At 43.3% G+C, this 18,620-nt stretch overlaps 1 protein-coding gene and 1 pseudogene across 11 annotated transcripts; one reads left to right on the top strand and one right to left on the bottom strand.

Moving 5' to 3' along the window:
- The first annotated feature begins 70 nt into the window (after window positions 1-70).
- LOC118730924 lies at window positions 71-227 on the top strand (annotated as a pseudogene).
- Window positions 228-603: 376 nt separating this feature from the next.
- PEX5 (peroxisomal biogenesis factor 5) lies at window positions 604-18,065 on the bottom strand. 11 transcript variants are annotated; one of them, XM_045587711.1, is made up of 17 exons: window positions 17,184-17,333; window positions 16,357-16,513; window positions 15,642-15,677; window positions 15,236-15,368; window positions 14,893-15,024; window positions 9,238-9,343; window positions 8,687-8,777; window positions 8,174-8,284; window positions 7,822-7,914; window positions 7,362-7,481; window positions 4,088-4,231; window positions 3,815-3,885; window positions 3,204-3,416; window positions 2,756-2,921; window positions 2,258-2,415; window positions 1,821-2,041; window positions 604-882 (listed from the first exon to the last, which is right to left on the bottom strand). In XM_045587711.1, the coding sequence occupies exons 2-16, from the start codon at window positions 16,495-16,497 to the stop codon at window positions 1,840-1,842; spliced, it is 1,917 nt and encodes a 638-aa protein (XP_045443667.1). In that variant the 5' UTR covers window positions 16,498-16,513; window positions 17,184-17,333; the 3' UTR covers window positions 604-882; window positions 1,821-1,839. The 11 variants fall into 11 exon arrangements, with proteins under 11 accessions (XP_045443667.1, XP_045443665.1, XP_036311186.1 ...); XM_045587709.1 differs by lacking the exon at window positions 17,184-17,333 and adding an exon at window positions 18,048-18,065 and having other exon boundaries at window positions 604-2,041; XM_036455293.1 differs by having other exon boundaries at window positions 604-2,041.
- Window positions 18,066-18,620: the final 555 nt, after the last annotated feature.

Here is an 18,620-nt window from a genome sequence, read left to right as displayed (position 1 = left end):
AATATATCACTGTCTAGAAATTTACAGAACAAGTTCTCTTTTGGATCTTTTTTTTAATTCTAATGTGGCCATCGCTTCTCGGCCTTTGGGCTAAGATCAAGTGTAGTATCTAATGTGGCCATGAACATTTATTTTCAAATATAAATATTTGTTTATTTTTTCTAATTTTTCCCCACAATAGTGACTCATGTTGATTTGGCTCTTCATTCAGTCCTGAGAAAATCAGGCAGAGCCTAATGAAACCTTTAAAAGCCCTAAGCATTGGAAAAAACTACAAAAATCCTCCCATGTCATTTACAATAAAATACCAAAAATGACATAGTACCACCCCCATACTTTTTATAGTACACAAGTGTGGAAAGTGCATATGGTTGTTAAACATGTCTGTCCTGATAAACCATAAACTCCATGAACACAGGCACCTATCCATCTTATTCATAGTGCCTAGTACATTGTAAGTGCTGAATAATTATTAGATAGACAGATGTGCAATCAGTACACCAATGAGAACTTAAAAGATAAAGAGGAAAACTGTTGAATCCCAATCCTCCAAACACCAACCCACCTCCCAACACCCCAACTTCATACTTGGCAACAGAACTTAGACCCGTGTCAGTTCCATTTATTCTTCCTACAAATATTTTACAATTTTATTTTAAAATCATTTACACATATTCATACAAAGAAAAATAAATCTCAGAATGGAACCTTGGGACCATGGTAGTTTAAAAAAAAAAAAAATCTCTGATCATTAGCTACTAATGACAAGGTAAGAGGCTCAGCAGTCATTTCTGGAGGTTAGTGTAGTTCCCCACGAGGACACAGGTGAGAAGAATCCAAGAGGCTCCCTCCTCTTCCCTCAATCTTCACCTTGCAGAGGTACTATAGGGGAAAGGGATTTTTTTACACTCTCCCCTAGAAACACTTCAAGACATACAGCAAAGTCCTAAGGTAACAGTGAACCATCTCTTTGCTAGGAATTTGGCAAGATGGCAATTTCTGAACCAACTTACTAGAAGAACTACCAGCTCAATTCCTACTCACAGGTCTAAGAGGAAGAGGGACTGCTGCACTCACATCCCACGTCCCGCTGCTCTCCTTCCACCAAAGGGCACAGAGCACAGCTAATTCCACAAGTGAGCCTTCCTGCTACCCAACACCCAAACGCTGTGTAGCGATTTACCCCAGCAGCTCTTGAGGACCCCTAGATAGTGAGGCCAGCATTCCTGTGTGCAGCATCGTACCCAGGGAATCTGAGCAACAGCCAGGAGAGGTCCAAGAATGACAGAACTATGAGCACCCCTACCAAAACTTGATGCTGCTGAGCCAAATCAATGTTTAAGTCCAACAGGCCAACTCCTGCCATCCCGCCCTAGATATGGTCATCACAGAAGTGCATGGTAGAAAAATGGCCTACACATAACTGCCCAGGGAAGCTGTACTATTATCAATTCCCAACAAAAGTGGGGGGAGGTGTAGAGGCAGACATTACAAATGTGGTAGACCCTATGAGAAATGGCAGCTGATGACAACAGTTACCCTATTATCTCTGGGTCCTACCCAAAAAGCAGCACCAAGAAAGGGCATGATATGCAGAGATCTGTAGCGGGTGTGCAGCCCTTGAATTACCAAGGGACTCAAGAGACACAGCTCATTTTCCTACAATTATGTAGGAACTAGAACAAAGACTACCCGCCCCTACATTGAAGCCACTCCTGAGAGGCCGTACCGCTTATGATCATCAGCCCACCCCCTTGGTAGGCCCATTTGGGGAGAGGGAGTCACATCCAGAGCGGGGACCCCTCCAGGCAGACACTCACAGGGCAGCCCATCCCACTGTCACTGGGGCAGGCCAAACATAGTTAGGAGGGCGGACAGATCCCGAGCATCAGCCGCCCCATAGGCATCACTCTGGCCTAACATTGACAATGCCAATCGCAGGGTGCTCCAGATGTTCTCTGACATGGCGCCCCCTTCGCCCCGAGGGCCACGGCTTTTCCTCTGCATGTTCAAGGCCTCCAAAAAGTGTTCCACAGCCTCCCTGTAGGGAACATGAATGAGTGCTGGTAAGCAAAACACCAAGGAAGGAGGTAGGTCAGCTGGTATGGGGAGAAAGCTGGGGATGTTTAGTCAAATAACAGGAACAGAGAATGGGGAACTAGGGCCAAAGGCAGGGAGAAAAGGTTCATTCGTTTATTACTCAGCAGATACTCTCACCAAGAAGTTCATTTATTCATTACTCAATAGATACTCTCACCGATGAGCCCCAAGGTTAATGCAGCTGATTCCCAGGTTATAGCGGGACCGTATATAGCCTGGTTGTAGCTCAAGTGCCCGACGGTATGCAGCTACTGCTTCTTCACTCTGGTTTCCATTGGCTAGGGTGGCCCCTAGTTTATTCCACAGCAAATAGTCCTGGGATAGGGATGGAGAAGGGTTAGAAACATAACCCAAGCTCAGGTCAGATTCTTCCCATTCCTTCCGCTGTTCACCAATCTGTTTAGCTAATATATGTTACAATCACATTCCTTTCCCCTCAGCAGTTCATTGTGTGGCTCAATGTAACCACTCTCACCATACAGACTCTCTTAAATTCAGATGGCTCTGCACACCCACCCTTCTTTGCCCAATTCTCCCAAGGTAATATGTACATGGAACATGAAATGAACTATCCCACGACTCCAAAGGTCCCAACAAATGATTCTTCCAAAGATACAGAGTGATGTCCTATTTCCATTCCTCCCCTGAGGCTCACATTGGGACGAACGCTGAGGGCAGCTGTGAAACAGTCCACTGCCTTGTCATACTCCCCACTCAGGTTGAAAAGGACCCCTAATCCACACTGCACATCAGGGTCAATGGATGTGGGGTCCAGGCGCACAGCTGCCAGGAAGAGCTCTTTCACTTCAAGAAACAGGGAGCTAAAAAGGAAAGAAAAATGTGGATGGATATGTCTATATATTCCTACCCTTCCAAAACAATTCCTTAATTAGTCAAGCAGATCCCAGAGATTATCAATATATCAGCCATCCTCCTACTCTATTCCCAAGTTCCAATTTAGAAACCCGTTTTCCTGTCTCCTCCCAGCATTACACTGTAAAAGGCAGATTTCCTTCAAGTAGATCCTTGAGTCTCCAGATTTCGAAAATCAAGGTTCTCCTCCTAACTGGGTTACCATTCTCACCCAGGCAGTCCTCACTCACTCAGACAACAGAGATCCCAGGATGCGCTTGCTTGGGCCCAGCCCTGCGCCACTGGCCCCTTCTTCCCCGGGCACCACCAGGTGGGCGTAGGCTGGTGTGTAGCGCAGCCAGTCTCGCAGGGTTTCACAGGCCTGTCGCTGCAGGGACTCATTGGTGAAGCTGACAGCCAGTGCCATCAATGCTGTCCGGTTATCTGGCTTTAGCTCCAGGCACCTGTTTGAACAGAAATGGACAGAACTGGTATTGCAGTGACAATGACACCCATCAGTACCCTGGGATCCAAGCCAAGCTTTGGAATGCATTCATGATGGCCTCACCTGCCAACTCCCTCAGATTAAAGATACAGAGGAATCCTCTACACGTTAAGTTACTAATAAAGTTACAGATCTGAGAAAGGGAACATTTTAGCAGCCAAGGAACCAGCCAGGATCTCACAAATAAAACCAAAAGCTGTAGAAGGAATGGAACCAGTTATCGTCAACTCACCCCAAACCTTACAGAGTTTCAATCATGGGGCCAGAAAGAAGACAAGGATCTGGATCTGGACTCTTATTCTAAAGGCGATTTGGAGAGCCCTGGAAGCCCTTCACCCCGCCCCTCAGTGTACTCACTTCCGTAGGGCGCTGATGGCTAATAGTTCTTGTTCATTCTCTGCCTGTGTGGTACCCAGATACTGCCAAGCCTAGAGAGAAGTTGACAGATTACATCAGCCCTGTATTTACCTTTCCATCCTCCTTTCCTCTGGCTTCCCAACACTCACTATCTCACTCTCACCCCATCCCAGGCCAGCACACTGGCCCTATTCCATCTGGACTACTCTGGGACCTCCCTCAAAACTAGAGGAAGCAGTCTCTAACTTGAAGTCAGAAGAATGAGTCACTCACTTCCATGTGCTTAGGATCCTGCTGCACAGCCGCCTCAAAAAGCAGCACAGCATTCGGCAGGTCCCCATCCTGAAGTCGCCGCAGCCCTTCCTCGAAAGGCTGGGGGTGGTTACGCAGGGGGTTCTCCTCCTCAAACTGGTACCCCTGGAAGGAAGAGAAGCCAAATAAGAACTCATATGAGAAGGAGTCATCACAAAGCAGCAGGAATAGGAGGTGACAGCCAAGACAGAAGGTCTCCAGAAAGGTATCTGAACAAATGATGACAAAATTTCCATATTAATAAGGAGATCATGTATGACTACAGTAAAGTCATTCAGTTTTGTGCTCACACTTCTAGCTCCCGTTCACAATAATTGGAAAGGTAGACTGGCCCACAAACTCTGATCGATGCTGGGTATGAGCTTATTTAGGAACCCTTTATAGGCCTGAATTTCCAAATCCTTGACTTCTCAGCAATGAACAGAATACATGTCTTGCCAGGATTTCCTTACAGTAATGAGGGAAGCTCTCCTTAGCTCTTCACAGGGCATTTCTAGGTATCCTGCAATAGTGTGATAATATAAAGGAAAGGCAATTTGGGACCCTGCCATTCAAATGCAAATCTTATCTAACTCATGGAGTTATCGTGGACAATAATAAGATAGCATTTGTTAAAGCACTATGAAATTTTTAATTTATTCCCCAATTTCATTCTTAAAAGTTATTAATATTCATCTATATCTGATGGTAAATGATAGCTAAATCCCAAAACCTGAGAGCAGAAATGTTAAAAAACCCCTTCTAGCTGAGGAATTCTCATTTGAGGATAGAGTTATGATGCTCTGTGCAAAGTTTTGTCTAGTGGCATTTCATATTAGGCAGAGAGGTAATGAGGGAAAGTGGTAGTCACTAATAAGCCATATGACTTGGGACAAGCAAATAAAATGCTCCTTCTAGCAGAGTAAATTATTATCAGCACAAACAATATACCATTATGACAAGATGCAAAATACCAGGGAGGGCCCTTCTAAATGTAATAAAAAATTAGAAAGTGTACATGATAAATACCTGAATAAGGCCCTTTTACACTATTATTGCAAAACTGTTGAAGAATCAGAAACACTGAAATCTTACCAAAAAGTTTTAAACCATTAGAAGTCATCAGATACAAATTATTTGTGACAAAAATTAAATAATTACAATAAAAGTTTATGAAGCAGGACATAAGCAAGATGGATTTAGGGTAAATGTATAAAAACTATATTCATGTCAAGATTGGTAAAATATATTTTTAAATAATAAAACATTTTAAAGAAAAATTAAAGGACCATGAATAAAAATTAGTACATTCAGAAACCCATGTATTTATCTGACCATGAGTCAGATCCACATTTGGGGGAGAAAGTACCATGACATATATTGTATAATTCAATAACACAGCACAAAAACATTTTAGTGAGTAATAAAGTAAAGCATATTTTTGTAAAACATTAATACAAATGTTTCTAATCCTAATTTTGCAATATCCTAAGGTATCAATGATATCAAATAGGGATCAAGAATCTAAAACATAATTATGTTTTTAGTTTTGAACTTTAAAATTTATTCTGCCTAGCATGTCATTGATATGCAAGTAAAAAATGCTAGGAGAAAATGCTGCTTATATGAAACTAGTGCTATGTCTATATCAAAAGCATGGAAGTTTTTATCTAAAATTTTATAACTTGCCACTTATAAGTTACAGGGCCTTTGCAACTTATCAAATGTTAATACAAATAAAAATAGTATCTTCAGGTATTTCCTAAAGTTCTTGCTCATCAGAATACTATAGGAGAAACTCTTATTATGGTAAAACATAGGGCAGGGTCAATGCTCTTTTCTATTATATTACTGGATAGCTCTCAAGAAATCAGACTGGCAAAATCATATTTCTCTTAGTACTACGTTTTTCATTGTTGTCTTTTTAAGTTATCTTCAACTTTATTTGTCTCTATCTCTGCACAGCTCCCTTATGTCAAGATCTGCCTTCAGCTTCCTGCCTTATATCTCAATCCCTGGTAATAGCCCCTGAATCCCTTCCCAAACAGATCTGAGCTAAGAAAAAGATATCCCTACTCATCTCCCCAGTTCCTATTTTGTCTTCTGCAAAACCAAGCAAGTCCCTCCCTTCCCTATCATGCTTCAACTCAGCAGCTCAATTATTAACCACATCCCCAAATGCCCTACAACCCACAGGTAGTATTTTTTCATAGAGATAACCCTGAAATAAAAGTCAATAATATATACTATATGCAAAACTTGATCATTTTTCACCACTGACTGCTGGCAAATTTTTTTAACATTTATTTAATATAATCCTTTGAAAACACCTAAATTGGGTGATCTCAAGGAAGAGATCAGAATTTAAAGTAAACTCGTGAGTTAAAAAAAGTATATAGGCTGAAACCGGTTTGGCTCAGTGGTAGAGCGTTGGTCCGCGGACTTAAAGGTCCCAGGTTCGATTCCGGTCAGAGGCATGTACGTTGGCTGCGGGCACATCCCCGGTAGGGGGTGTGCAAGAGGCAGCTGGTCGGTGTTTCTCTCTCACCGACATTTCTAGCTCTCTATCTCTCCCATCCTCTCTGTAAAAAAATCTATAAAAATATATTAAAAAAAAAAAAAAGTACATAGGTATTAAGGTGTGGAGGCACAGAGAGTCTACCACTCCACATCAAAGGAATTATCTATCTTCTCAAACTGTTCTCAACCTCCCAAGCTCTTGCTGCATCGTGTGCAAACTTCTACCATAAATTTAACATCATCGTATCACTGTTATTTGATAAGGGTGGTATAATATTAACCTTTATAGTCTAGGAATAATGCATACTCTCAATTACTAGAGGTCAGCAGAGGCAAGGAAATGTTTTAGAGTTCTTTTCAGAAAAGGGGGCTTAAGAAAATAATTACTTAAAAGTGAGTACCTAGCCCTGGCCTATTTGGCTCAATGGATAGAGCATCAGCCTGCAAACTGAAGGATCCCAGGTTCGGTTCCAGGCAAGGAACACTCCAGTTGCAAGCTCGATTCCCAGCCCTGGTAGGGGCGCGTGCAGGAGGCAACCAATCGATTTGTCTCTCTCACAGCAATGTCTCTCTCTGTGTATGTGTCTCTCCCTCTTCCTTTGTCTAAAAATCAATGGAAAATTATTATTGGGTGAGGATTAAAAAATAAACTTTAAAAAAGTGAAATCCAAATTCAGTATTTAAAGGAGAGACAACAAAACAAGGAAATCCTGCGATCTGAAAATCTAGTTCTTACCTTATCATAGGAAGCAGTTGTGATGTCATCGTAGTCAGAAAGCCAGGGGTGAGCCTCGGCGTCCCGTTTTGCCATCTCCTCCAACTCTGCCTGCAACTTGTCCCAGAAATCGACATCAGACTGTAAGGAAGGGAAGGCAGCTAGAAAAGGGGTACATCATGGCCACCCCACCCCACCTCAGCTCCACTAGAACAGTTCCCTAAGGTACTGGTTAAACTTCAATGTGTTCAGAGTATCTGAAGAGCTTTTTCTAAATGCAGGTTCCTAAGTCCTACTCCCGGATTCTGATTCAGTCATCTGAGATGATGCAGGAATTAGCATTTTTGAGAGGCACCCACCCCAAACAATTCCGACACAGATGATCCAGGAACGCTATGCTCATCATCTTTGAAGTTAACACCCCTCGCTCCAACGGAGTCTTTTCTTGTGTGGTGTGTACTCCTGCACTATCTGCTCTCACCTCTATAGCTGATTTGGCTCGTTCAAACTCCATATCAAGGGCAGATGTGTTTACTGGTCTTGTGAACTGGTCAACCCAGGCATCTGATGTACCCTGTGACAAAGAAGGATGGTCATACCACCAACAACTTAATATCCACTAAACACTGACTAAATACCCACTGAACACCACCAACCTGAACATTTCTGAGAAGAACATTCTCAGAATATCTTTCCCACCAACTTAGACCTGGATACTACCAAGACCATCTGACAATAAAATCCCTTCCCCATCTGGAACTGCTGAACACTGACCCTAAGGCCTAGGGCACCAGCTGGCTCTGAAGTGGAACTGGGAGGTGACAATCTCCTACCTGCTGCTGTACAAACTCTGCTGCCCACTGTTCTGCCTGAGCTCGGCCCGACCCTGCACCGGACTCCAGGGACACCTGCCCCTCGCCAATCTGCCGCACGAATTTCAGGAACTGGGGCACAGAGACACACATAGGCCACTCGGGAGAGAGCTTCCAGGTGTGCACTCTCAACCATGCCCAAGATGAGCCTGCACTTAGCCCTCCCCCCGACCATCTTGGCTGTAAGCAAGATATGCTAAAGGCCCTAAAAAAGGTAGAGAGCAAAAAGGAAGGGATTTCTGGCTCTAAAGATTTAAGAAGGAACAGGAAAAAAAAAAAAAAAAAAGAGTTAGTAGGCAAGGAAATGAAGGATGTTGGAAGAAGAGGCAGATCCGAAGTCTCCATTCTCAATTAGAAGGAATGGACCATGGATCTCATCTCCTTCTCTTTAAACTGAACTGGGATAAGAGAAGCAAGACCCTTGACTTCCAAGATCAGCTCTGCTGGGCAAAGCAGCAGAGGGGTGTGGCTCACCTCAGAGTTAGCCAATTTGGGGTCATCCACTTTGGCCACAAAGTCACTGGCAGTATGCTGTAGATCATCCTGAGGATGATAATCATCATACCTGGAACAGATACGGACAAACTAATTTTACACATTAGTTAGCCATTACCTTCCCCATGCTATTCCCCACTCCCAGCCCATGTTCCTCTGGGGGAAAATAGAGTGACTTATCTACTCTCTTGTTGAGGATCTACAAGTTCCAATTTACATTAAAAAAGGAAATCTGGCAGGAATGTAAAGCACTAGCTATATCCTTTTACCTCTCCCTTTCCCAAGCATATCTTTGCAGAGAGAAGGAACACATAGACTCCAACTTAAAAAGGAAACAGGGTGCAGAAGGTAAAGTTATGAACTTTTGGTTAGAACAGTTAGGATTTTTAGGGATCATAATACAGGTGGAACCTTAATGTACAAAATGAGAGTTTTGCAAGTTGATTTGGGAATGTAGATGGAGAAGGCTGTAAAAACTGTCCAATCCTCCTTCCACAGGAATCCATCCAGGAATAAATGGCTGCACTCACCAGCGATCACTAGCAGTTGTTCCCTCAGGTTCTCCCAGCCACAACTTCTCCTCTGACTGTTCTAGATATTCCTCAGCCCAGCAGGCAGGAGACACAGACAAAGGGTCTGCAAGGAGCAGAGAGTTGGGGAAATCACACAGGATTCAGTGAAGGGGCTGGGAAAAACAGTACTACCTTGACCACGCCAAAGCAGACAAAATCCTATTTAATCCCTTAGAGACCCCTGGTTGGAAAAAATACTACTAAATTTTCAGTATCCAACCTACTCCCCCAAGGGCCTGGCATGGAAATTTACTGAACCGGGAACAGGAGACCAAATAAAAAGAGTAAGGACCAAAGCCTTTTGCTTAAGGTGCCAGAAACCTCAATAAGAAAAAGCAGGCGCTAGGACCTTCACCTTCCTCGAAGGCACTGCTGGGAAGCATCAAGGATCTAAGGGAGAACAGAAGAGCTCTAGTTCCTTCACCAAATCTCTGGTCTGTTCTCCATCTACAGGGTTCACACCCTCCCAACGAAAGGAGCCTCGTATTTCATCTTAATGTACCTACCAAGAGAATCTGAGAACCAGAACACTGAGCTAGAATTACAGATCCATGGGTCCTCTTCCCACTGGATGTCTGTTTGTTTGTTTTGTTTCTATTTTTGTTTTTTAGTTGAGATGTAAAATACAAACATGAAAGTTCATAAAGTATACCAAATTTCAGTAGCTGCTTCATTAGTTTCTACTCAAATCACCTCCACCCACATCAAGATATAGAATATTTATAGTCCCCTCAAGTCTCCATTCCCTAGGGATACACACTATTCTGACTTCAGTCACTTCTGATTCATTCTGAGCACTATGGTTTTTTTTGTGTGTATTTTTTTTTCTTTTCTTTTTTATTAAATTATTTCTGTGTACATCTTACCATTGCCCCCCCACTCCCATACATGCCCTCCCTTCCCAGAGTTTTGTATCCATTGGTTGTACTTATATGCATGCATACAAGTCCTTCGGTTGATCTCCCCCAGATCTCCCTACCCTCCCCGCTGTAATGTGACAGTCTGCTGGTTGCTTTACTGTCTCTATATCTATCTTTTGGTTCACCAGTTTATAATGTTCTTTATTATCCATAAATGAGTGAGGTCATGTAGTGTTCCTCTTTCATTAACTGGCTTATTTCATTCACTCAGCATGATGTTCTTCAATTCCATCCAGGTTGCTGCAAATGATAAGAATTCCTTCTTTTTTATGGCAGCATAGTATTCCATTGTGTAGATGTACCATGGTTTTTTTATCCAATCATCTGCTGACGGGCACCTAGGCTGCTTCCAAATCCTAGCTATTGTAAATTGAATTCTGAGCACTATGTTTTTAAGTCTAATTCTAGAAAATGTCTTAGCTCTAGTGACAAAGGGCACAGCTGCAACATCTGAATAAACATATCAAGGCAACAGGTCGAATGAGGGTACTGAACTGTTTGTTTCTCAACCTCCAGGACTTTGCCCTTTACTATTCTGGAGCAGGGGGGGAAGGCAAAGAAAAATTATTCTAAGAGACCCTAAAGAATATGTAAGCATAGAGAAAGCATGAGCCTGCAGTGTTCATTCCTTTTATTCTGCATCCACATCTTTACAAACCAGATACTAAGATGGACTTCCTGTATTTGTCTCGTTTGAAGAATTCTCATTGCTTTTAATACTGAGGAAATTTATCCCCTCAGTATTAATGTTTAGCAGAACTCTATATTCTGTTCCATTTAACTGAGACTTTACATGAATAAATTCAATAAAGTAATCTCAACATCTTAGAAAATAATGTCAAAATCTGGGGATATAAAAGATCAAGACTCTCAGAATATTTCTAATTATAAATCATATATTACCAATATAGTTGACAATAAAGATATAGTTGACAATATTTTTTAATAAATCTTTATTGCTCAGATTATTACAATTGTTTCTCCTTCTCCCCACTAGCTCCCTTCCACCAGGTTCCTGCCACACCCTCTGCCCTTACCTCTCCCCCCCTTGTCATTGTCCTCATCCATAGGTTATACGATTTTAATCCAGTCTCTTTCTGCACCCCCACACCCCTTGATAATTATCAATCCACTCCCTTTCTTTGCCCCTGATTCTATCATATTCACCAGTTTATTTTGGTCTTCAGATTTTTTGTTTTTGTTTTTTTGTTGTTGCCAATGCAAAAACTAAACCACATACATGTTATTTTCAAAATTTGAATGTCAAGAGCAAAACTCTGGCTATTAAATAATAACAACAATGCCAATGCAAAACAACAAAATGAGAAATCAGAATTATGGACATATTAATATTTTTAGCTACTAAATGAGTCTCTTTTGTTGCTGGTGTAGATTTACTCAGAGTCCTTGGACTTGCTGCACAAGACTTTGTAGAAGACTGGAAGCTAATAGATGCTAGCTTGAGCAGGAACAAGTTGACAATATTTTTGATCATGGACTCTGACTCTTAATGTCACAGATTCCCAATATTTATATCCATATTTCCCTCATTAGCTCTTACAGGCAACATTTATTTTTCCTTTGCCCCAACTAGAATAGAGACCTACTAGTGAGATACTTAACACGTAGACTTTATAATACCTCCCAGTTCCTTTGTCCCATTCTGTTGAAGAATAATCAGTTCCTTCTCCTTACTCTCAACCTAGAGTGTTTTACAAAAGCATACTCAGGCCACAAGTGCTCCTTACAGAGAACACCATTTCTGTGAAATGCTCCTCTCAAAGATAAGAAAATACAAACTGAAAAAAATACAAAGCACCTGGACTGTAAAACAGACATGAGAAAAGTTAAAAGAAAATCCCAAAGGTAAGAAAAGACTTCTTCAAAAATCTTTAATTTGATATTTGGCCATATTAGCCAAAAGACTCAGAATTTTCTGGCAACGGGAACCTGCTTGGCCTTCACAATATTTTTTGAGAAAATCAGATTCATTTGGATACCTCTGAGAAAGCCTAAAGATGGAAAAAGACTGTCCACACACCACGTTAGCTGAAGCTGTCTAAATTCAAAACTCCTTAAGGATGTGTTTCATTCCTAGAACTAAGCAATCATGGATGGAGAATTACTTGGCCCAGAAAATTAGGGTTGGAGGGCATATTCAATCAAGAAATTTGGCAGAGTAAAAATTTAGCTTTATGTGCAATGGACTAATTCTATATCTTGATTGTAGTGGTGGTTACACAAATCTACACACATCATAAAACTATAAAAACATACACAAATAAGGGCAAGTAAAACTGGTGAAATCTAATTAGCTCTATGGATTATACCAAAAGCAATTTCCTGATTTTAATATTATGCGAAGGTTATACAAAATGTTTTCATTGAGAAAAACAGAGTAAAAGATACACAGAACTTTTCTGTAATTTTTTGACAACTTCCAGTGAAACTATAGTTATTTCCAAATAAAACATTAAAACAAAAAAGCTGAAGTTCACTGTTCCTTTTAAACTTAATTCTAGAATTGTAACAATAGAGATTAGAAAATAATAAGGACTTAAAAGAATATATCCTTCTTTCATCTCCATCTACTTATCCATATAGTAACAAGTAATCTATATAATCAATATAATCATATCACCCACAAATGTTATAATAAAAAAATTAATTACTAGAAAATCTATTTCCTTTAGCTCTTTCTCCCAGATCTCACTTCATTCATTCACTAAATACTGAATATCCACTACATACAAAGCAATATACTACTGCAATAAGACATTTTTATGAAAACAGACTCCAAAAAGCTCAACTTCTCCTTCCAGCTTCCCATGTCTCTGCCTCTATGAATCAGGCATGGTTACAAAAAAATGTATATAAAAATAAATAAATAAATAAATAAATAAATAAATAAATAAATAAATAATATATAAAAAAGAGGTCTCCCAAAGAAGATTTAATAGATTTAAGATAAAGTCCAATATGTGTTTATTAAGTTGTTTTCCACTTACAGGCTAAGGAAGATTTCAATGGCTGCAAACAATTCAGGTAATTGTAACAAAAATCTCATCAGTCTCAATGCAATGATTTTTTCTGAATTGTGATAAATGACTGATGCCCACACATTACAACAGAAGTCTCTCTGTAATAAGAGATGGCACATCTAAGGTTTATATGAAACACTGAGTTTCAGTCTGGTGGAGGGTCTCTGTTACAGCTCATATTTCTCAATGATAGTGTAATGGTTCTAAGTATAGAGCCCACAGTCAAACAGACTTGAGTTCCAAGACTTTGGACAAACTATTTAACCTTCCCAAATCTTAGTTTCCTTATCCATAATATAACCCGCCTTGTAAGTGTTACTATAAAATTCAAATGGGTTTAAGAATATAACAGCCGAAACCGGTTTGGCTCAATGGATAGAGCGTCGACTTGGGGACTGAAGGGTCCCGGGTTCGATTCCGGTTAAGGGTATGTACCTTGGTTGCGGGCACATCCCCAGTAGGGAGTGTGCAAGAGGCAGCTGATTGATGACTCTCTCTCATCGATGTTTCTAACTCTCTATCTCTCTCCCTTCCTCTCTGTACAAAATCAATAAAATATATTAAAAAAAAAAAAAAAAAGAATATAACATGTATAGCCAACTGGTGTTGCTCAGTGGTTGAGCGTCAACCTATGAACCAGGAGATCACGGTTCGATTCCAGTCAGGGCACATGTCTGGGTTGCAGGGTCGATCCCGAGTCGGGGGTATGCTGGAGGCAGCCAATCAATAATTGGCTCTCATCACTGATTTTTCTATGTCTCAAATGCCAACTCCACAACCTATTCACCCATCCATCAATTTCAAAGGATACAATTAGCATGGATGCTCTCAAAGAGGTATAATTTGGCTGAGACCCTGAAGAGCTGAAGCTGTAGGCCTGGCAGTACTACATAATGGTTAAACCCACAGAGTCTAGAATCATTCAAACCCAGAGTCAAATCCCAACTCCACCACTCACAAAACTGTGCCACCTTGAGCAAAGTTCTTATCTATAAAATTAGGAATAGAAACAGTAACTATCTCCTGGGCTCTCATGATTAAATAGATAATGCATTGAAAGCACTAAACACAAAGCCTTTAAACATGGTAAATAAACATTAGCTATTATTATTAATTTGTATTATTATCATTAGTATATGGCCTTTGACCTCCAAGATCTTATATTTCAGGCCCTTGCACTTAGCAATTTCACTCTCCAAGGCCCAATCCTGTTCAAGATGACTTAATGCCAAAATCCCATAGGGTGTGTTAAATAATTCTCTCTCCCTGAGCCACACTGAAATCCATCCAATCTCTCCACCAAACTAAGTAATAAAGTTTCAGGTAACAAAGTAAACATAATTCATATTTTCTTTCTCTCTCTCTCTCTCTCTCTCTCTCTCTCTCTCTCTCTCACACACACACACACACACACACACACACCCCTCTTATCCAGTTCAAGTCCAGTCAGTCCTCTATATGGTATAAGTTTCAGTTCCCTATTATTATCACCTAAGGGAAATCAGGTTCAGTGGCCCATAGAAATGAGTTGAATCCAGAAAAGTCATAAGCAGCTGAATCATTCTATATAAATATACCCTTAGATGAATTAGGGTAACAAATACTGACTGCCCCATGGGAACCATTTTAGGTTTTCCCATGAGGAGTCTCACCTGTAACTTCAGAGATGAATTCTTGGGACCAGTCAGTCTCATTATAATCCTGCGTTACATCCACAGCATCTCCAGCTGCAAGAAACTCCTGGGCCCAGTTCTCAGACAAGGCCAAGTCTGCCACCCCAGGGGCTAAAGAGAAAAAAGGAGAGAAGTAAGAAATAAAAGAAATACATATTATTCTCTCATGCCTAACGAACCCTTAGTGCACATGAACACTGTTCCTTTTGTCTCCTTCTGCATCTCAAGTTTCCCAGTCCCAGCAGCATCCAAATATGGAATCCCCTTGGCTCTCTCTGCACAAAAAATGGTGATCTCCCCTCCAACCAGACTCTGGGCCCACCTCTCTGGGGTGCCTGGCGGAAACTTGACTGTTCAATCTCCTGCATCTCTGCCAGGAGGTCATCCATCTTGAAGGTCTGAGGGGCACGGGATATAAGTGGTTCATTCTGGTCCTGGAGGAATTCGGCCACCAACTGTCAAAAGAGAGATGGTGAGATGACCCCAGCAAGAAGCAGGGCCATGGAATGGAGGTTACTAATGTCAAACTGAAGGAAATGAAAACACAGAAACTACAGATGTGGGAAATACTCCAAGAATACATTTTTTTTTTTTTAAATAAGCAAGAGGGCTAAAGCAAATTTCATTTGGTCAGGAAAGTCGAAAGACTGAAATGTGGGTGAGCCAATTTTAAAGTAAAAACACAATGGGCAAAAGGAAAATGAAACAGAAGAGACTAGGATACTTACCTCATCTTCAGCGGCTGCCCCCAAAGGCTTAGAAACCTAGACAGAAGGGAGACAAGAAAACCTCTTTGAGCCCCGTTTATTCCTCTATAAAATGGTTGCCTCCATCGATGTAAAGATGTACAGTGCTTAGCATATTGTTTAGTAAATACTCATTAAGTGGTAAATATTCTTTGCAACACAATGAGCAGTGATTTTCAACCTTTTTCATCTCATGGCACACACAAACTCCTAAAATTCTGCAGCACACCAAAAAATAAATTTTTTGCTGATCTGACAAAAAAATAGGTATCACTTAGTTTTTGTTAAATGTATCTTTTTATTGATTTCAGAGAAGAAGGAAGAGGGTGATAGAAAGAGTTCATTGATCGACTGCCTCCTGCATACCCCACCCTGAGGATCAAGCCCCCAACCCTAGCATGTGCCCTGATTGGAAATCTAACTGTAACCTCCTGATTCATAGGCTGAAGCTCCACCTCTGAACCACAACCGGCTGAGCTAGTTCTAATTTTAATTCATTCACAGCGTTTGGCTATTATGTTGGCTCTTGTCATTTTTTTATTTGACAACCTAAAGAAAAAGAGGTCACTGCCCTTGACTGAATAGTGGGGTATATTGCAATGTTTTAAAAAGTCTGACAGCATACTGAGAAAGAAAGCAAGCAGCTCAGTGTACCTAAGTATCCTCTACCCCAAGCCAAGGACTCAAGAACACTCACCGCCTCGGGGGTTCCTGGTGGCCAGGGGCCAGGCCTCAACCCCTCCTGCCGAAGGGCCTTGTCCTGGGTGAAGTGTCCCGCCAGCTTCATGAGCGGGTTGGCACCCCCGCATTCGCCCTCCACCAGCTCCCGCATTGCCATGGTGACCGCCAGCTCTCTGATGGGCAGAGAAGGTTAGGACCTCGGGTCCCCCGGAGTCACAACCAAACCAACCACAACTCAGCCAGGATCTGGAGGAGGCAGGCAGACGTCTGTCCCAGGTTAGCCACCGGCCCTTCTTCCACCCTGTGCCTCTTGCTGTCGCCGCACCTCGGGCACAAGTCCGAGAGGGGACCGCTGCTCTCCTGCCGCCGCCCCCCGCCCCCGCCCGTCCCCCCCAGTCAAAGGCCACAGCTTTCAGCGGCCTCCACGACTGCAGTCTCCGGCGGCGGGACTGACCGGCAGGCCGCCCTCGGAGGGGCCTGGACCCCAGGAGACTGAGGGGGTAGGGGGGAAGAGGGGAGCACAATTCCGCAACCGGGCTGTAGTGTACCGGGGTATCTGCAAGGCAGGGCAGGGCAGAGTGGGACCGCCGCCAGACCGCGACGCCAGGCCCACACACGCCCCACGGTCCCCACCAGCATCGAGGAGGAACCATCCCCTCCACCAAGTCACCTGGGCCCCTCCCCCAGCCCCGCCAAGCCAGGCCCACCCCTCCCGCGCTCCGGACCACACCGCCTCCCCGCCCCAGGCGCGGCTCCAGCCCCGTCCCGGGACCCGCGAGGACGCGGCAAGGACGAGGAGAGCTCGGTGGACGTGCCCTCAGGTCCCCCAGGCCCTGCGCTCACCGTCGCGCGCACCGCGCCACCCGACCCGCCGCCGCCGGGGCACCTGGGGCCGGGCCGAGTGGGAGAGGAAAAGGTGGGGCGGGGCTCCGGGGGCGGGGCTCCGGCTTAAAGGGGCAGTGACCGCTGGGCTGCAGGCCGCCGCCTCGCGGAAGTTGTTTAAGGGGCGGGGCTTTAAGGTCGAGAGGGGCGGCACCACGGAAGTCACCGTGCGTCTTAAAGGGGAAGAGCGCCTTAAAGGGGAAGTCTGGAACCGCTTTGGGTGCGCTTATATTAGGATCGCGGACTCCGGGATTTATTGGAAGGGAAGCTCAAAGAAGAATGGAGCCAAGGAGGGGCTTCCTTAGCTTCGGTGGAAGCCGAGGGCGCTGGTGGTCCGAGGCTCAGTTCATTCTGGCTCTTCCCTTCGAGGAGCACCGTATAACGCGGGATTTGCGAGGCTCAAATCCCCAGCCCTCTGGGCCTGTCCCCTTCTAAATCGCCCCTTAGCTGACCGTGTAAGTCTCCATGGAGACAGAAACTGGCCCTCAAGCCCTCTGCCACCTCTGGGTAGTGGGGGAAATAGCACTAGATGATGACAAATTTCGTAGACTAAAATAGGGTCCAACGCATCCTGAGACCTCAAGCTGGTAGCCTACGGGGAAGGTGCCCAGTGAGTCATTCCTCTTCCCTTCTCCCGCCCTCGCCACTGGTCACGGTCACCATGGTGACCTTACTCCCACTGCTCCAAACTAGGAAAGCACAGACAGACAAGATGCAAGAAATGATTTTTTTAAACACGGATTAAGCCTCACATCCCCACCACATGCCACAGCAGTGGCTCTGGTGTCAAACTTCAAGGTCGCTGAGAAACCCTGAAAATCTCACCTGGCTCCAAGACCAAGGGAATCCTGGTGTCATGCAAAAGGGCAGGAAGTGCCCTGGGCTGCTGGTAGATGAGCAGGCATGGGTTAGTGCCAAAAGAACAAAAGTCCGAGGCCAGCCAAGGGTGCAGGAGGGGAGATAGGTAGACAGCAGGTGGCACCCTGGGCAAGGCTGTCCCGCAGATTGCAAAGGTGGAGGCTCCAGGAGACTAGAGAGGCATGGCTGTGTAAGCTTATTTCCCGGAAGTAGAGAAACTTTACATCGGGGAAACAGAATGGCAGGGCAGGCCTGAAGTTTACGCAAAAAAATTCTCCTTTCAGAGGCCCTAACCCCATACCTTTTTCCCCCTGGTGCACAATGAGATTAGTAGAAGGAACGCATTTCTGTTGGTGCAGATAAGCTAACATCATGACATTAATTCCAGACGTGTTTCTCGTTTTCAGCCCAGTAGTCATTATATGCTTTCATATCATCTTTACAAACAGTTGTTTGGGACACTGGTGTTGCGTTAGCCCCAGTCCAAAGGTTTTTTTGCCCTGTCTTAACATTCCAAAGGTTTGAGGAATAAGTTCATGT

The sequence above is a fragment of the Pipistrellus kuhlii genome, unplaced genomic scaffold (genome assembly GCF_014108245.1).
Source record: "Pipistrellus kuhlii isolate mPipKuh1 unplaced genomic scaffold, mPipKuh1.p scaffold_m20_p_3, whole genome shotgun sequence".
In the NCBI taxonomy this organism is placed as follows: Eukaryota; Metazoa; Chordata; class Mammalia; order Chiroptera; family Vespertilionidae; genus Pipistrellus; species Pipistrellus kuhlii.
This window is presented reverse-complemented; position numbering and strand designations above follow the sequence as displayed.

Bases quoted from the DNA above. Each gene is read 5' to 3' on its own strand.
- PEX5 (XM_045587709.1), bottom strand. From the start codon at position 16,497: ATGGCAATGCGGGAGCTGGTGGAGGGCGAATGCGGGGGTGCCAACCCG. The intron at 15,369-15,641 runs GTAAGTATCCTA...CTCTTTTGACAG, and splicing joins GGGCAGCCGCTGAAGATGAG to TTGGTGGCCGAATTCCTCCA. The intron at 7,915-8,173 runs GTAGGAGATTGT...TCTTTGTCACAG, and splicing joins CAGAGTTTGTACAGCAGCAG to GGTACATCAGATGCCTGGGT.